At 51.2% G+C, this 3128-nt stretch overlaps 1 protein-coding gene across 1 annotated transcript; it reads right to left on the bottom strand.

Annotated features, from left to right (window-relative positions):
* Positions 1 to 484: 484 nt before the first annotated feature.
* Positions 485 to 2193, bottom strand: FMAN_11295 (uncharacterized protein; the record flags this gene model as incomplete). Its single annotated transcript, XM_041834091.1, has 2 exons — positions 485 to 2020; positions 2098 to 2193. The coding sequence occupies 2 exons, from the start codon at positions 2191 to 2193 to the stop codon at positions 485 to 487; spliced, it is 1632 nt and encodes a 543-aa protein (XP_041684389.1).
* Between the last annotated feature and the right edge of the window lie 935 nt (positions 2194 to 3128).

Here is a 3128-nt window from a genome sequence, read left to right as displayed (position 1 = left end):
CCCTCCTCCTTTGGCAAGAATATAACAAGAAGTACCATTTTAACGGCAAAACCACTCAACTATCAAAACGCAAAACAAGAAGCTCAAACGCCGATAATTAAATACAAATAATGAAGGACTCCGGGGAAGACGTGTACCTCTCACATCACCAGATCTCAGACAGCTACCGCTTGAGCCTGTCAGGTCGGTGAATGCTTGACCTTTCCGCGAGTGAAGTGGTGTCTCGGTGACAAGGTCGCTATCTTTTGGTCCGGATGGGATGGAACGGATCGCTAAAGTTGTGACAAAGGGAATGGCAGTTGCGTCGCTAAAGAGATAGCAGGCTGAGTTGGTATGATACGATTTAACACAATGGCTGAATGCAAGCAGATTGTAAAGGAAATTCGTTACGTCGTAAGTGTTATCAGATACGTAGGGAAGGGAATGGGTATCCTCGATATCGTGGTTCCGTCGAACATGGGCAGGCTGGGTGAAGACTAGGTCTTTACATGACCACACAGCATCCGCAGCCTCCCTTGCTGTCGTCTTCAGCAGCTTGTGGTTGTTGTGGGTGTTGCTGTACTGGTCGTTCAGTAGACGGTTCCGGCTTCGATTGTTCTGGCGCTTGCGCTTGGGGTGCGTTGGGTGCATTGGGCGAAAGAGGTGTTCTTGGGCTTGGGAGTGGGCTGTTCTGGGGCTTGTCCGAGATCTTGGGCATAGTAGAATATCCGCCAGCGCGTTGAGTTGGACTCTTTGTAGGCTCCAGCTTGAGTGGCCACTCGCCTTCTGGTGGTGATGCTTCTCGTTGCTGCTCGTCGGTCTCCTCAGACTTCTCTGCCTGATCGGCTTGATCCGGCTTGCCGAACTCGTTGTCGTTCAGCGGTCGGAAATCTTTGTCATAGACATCTCCAAACTTTCCTTCCTTCTCCCACTTCTCCTGTTGTAGGCGTCGGGCGACAGTTGGGAGGAGTTGCTGATCAGGAGGGAGTCGAGGATCGGGCTTGTACGAGTTGATCATCCACGGGGGATCGCCTTCAGGTGCTTTGTTTCCTGGTGACAATTCCCCAGATCGGGTCGAAGGTCGAGTCGAGATACTGTTTCCAATAGAGCCAGACCTCGTCTTTGGTCGTCCCGTCGTTGCCGTGCCTGTCTTGGAGGGACCAGACGTCTTTCTTGGGCCAGTCGTGGCCTTCTTGGGCGAAGTATCGGTGGCGGTTCGTTTCGGTGCGGGTAAACTATTGTTGTGGTTGCTATTGACCGACATGGCGTCGAATCCCTTCATCATGTGCGCGCTTCCAGGTCGAGTCTTTTCATTTGTCAAATTCCGTTCATCGTCGGGGCTCTCGCTCGTTTTCCTCGATGCTCGCTCGAAACGATCAACAGATATGGGCGCTGGACTAACCTTGGCAACAGGAATGCGAGAGCCTCCTTTGTGGCTGTTTGAAGTGAAATAGGCATTGCTTTCCTCCTCCGCAATCTCTTCTGGAGTACGTAAATCCCACGATTCGCCTGCGATCTCGGGGTTTCGTCCTTCGACGGCTGTCGAGTTCTTTCGGGATCTAGGGCCATTTTCCGACGCGTCAGTACCACGGCGCATAGCGCTGCGGCTTCGGTCCCGTCGTTGCTTGCTGTGGTTGCGGGTTCTCGGAACAAATATGCCAGCAGCTTGAAGCTCTTCGCTCTCTATCCTTGCCAGCTTGTCGCGGTGAATCCACTTGGAGCCTTCATCAACAACTACTACTTCTCGGTCGATAGGTACCGCATTGCGGCTGTATTCGTCTTCGGTTTGAGGGCCAAAGGTTTGTCCCCAAGAGTTACCGTTCAAAGCCGGGGTAGTTTTGGATTCACTGATGTAGCGCGCTCCCGCTCCGTCAACAGAGTTGTGGAGTTTGGCACTCGAAAGGTTATCGTGGGAGTTCACTTTTCGGCCAACTCGGTCCATGCCCGAGTGGTAAGAGTTCGAGTTACCATTTTGGGTAGTAAAATGGTTCTTTTGAGGATAGTCATGGTTCGTGCCAGCGTTCATGTCATTATCAAAATCCTGGCAAATCATCAGCAATCTCGCCTTGACAAAAATTGGGGTAGCGGCCATCATGTGGCAACTCCCGTGCTTCGTACCTCCTTCTGGGGCATGTTGTATCCCCACGAGTCTGAATGACCATGACTGCTGCGCGGCGGAGTAATGTTCTCGGTTGAGGTCGGTGCGGGTGCCATTGTGGCCATATTGATGGCGCCCGCGACCTCTAGAAATAAGAGATTTGAGGATGCGTGGAGGGCGGCAAACGAACGGCGATTGTTCTAAGATGTTGATGATCGAAAGTGGAATGATGTCGTTGTCAATGCTACCTGAATTTGGAGTAGCAACTATTGATTAAAGGAGAGGTATTGTTCATAGACGCAAGCGGCGGTGCGTATGCGGGTCGGGATAAGTAACGAAGGATCCGGTGATAAAGGGGCGGTTTAGATGGCGAAGAGAAGTCGATAAGATAACTTTTGGTGGATGGAATAACGGGATAGACTTTGGGTCAGCCAACAATCAAGATATCGTCGTCACAGAGATATCATGGCTGGGACGATGAAGGCGCGTCGGGCTCCGAGAGAGCTGTGCAAAGAAGAGAGGGTAGAGCAAGAAGACAAAGAAAGATGATCCATGGGAGATTTCCATGAGGGGGGCTGGTTGGTTAGGCTGGCAGATTGAAATTGACACTGTGTTGGCGGGCAGCACCTGAATGAAGCCTGCACCTGCGCCTGCACGGCCCCTCAGCCGGGCTAGATCCCCTGTTAGCCCCCTGTACGGAATCAGCGAGCTCTAAGTGGGCTTTGACGGAAATACAGCTGTGATTTGACAAGGACAGGAAGAAGGAAAGCTCATGTGGCTACGGAGTAGGTTCAGATGGGATATGAGTTTGAATGATAGAGAGACATTTCTTACGAGGCAGGTTAGAGCTTGTTTGTGGGTGACTTGGAGAGGTGCACACAAGTCTAGAACGATTCTCCAATACGAGCGAGGAGACATGATTACGCCACGCACGTACGCTTCATGTACAATCAACACAGACCATCCATTGATATCCATAGCATTGACAAAAGAAAAGCTCAGATAAAAGCATTCGTTCAATTATAGAAGACCCCCAGGCCATCATACATAC

The sequence above is a fragment of the Fusarium mangiferae genome, assembly GCF_900044065.1.
Source record: "Fusarium mangiferae strain MRC7560 genome assembly, contig: FMAN_scaffold008, whole genome shotgun sequence".
NCBI classification, from domain to species: domain Eukaryota; kingdom Fungi; phylum Ascomycota; class Sordariomycetes; order Hypocreales; family Nectriaceae; genus Fusarium; species Fusarium mangiferae.
Note: the sequence above shows the minus strand (reverse complement) of the source record. Positions and strands in the feature narration are given on the sequence as shown.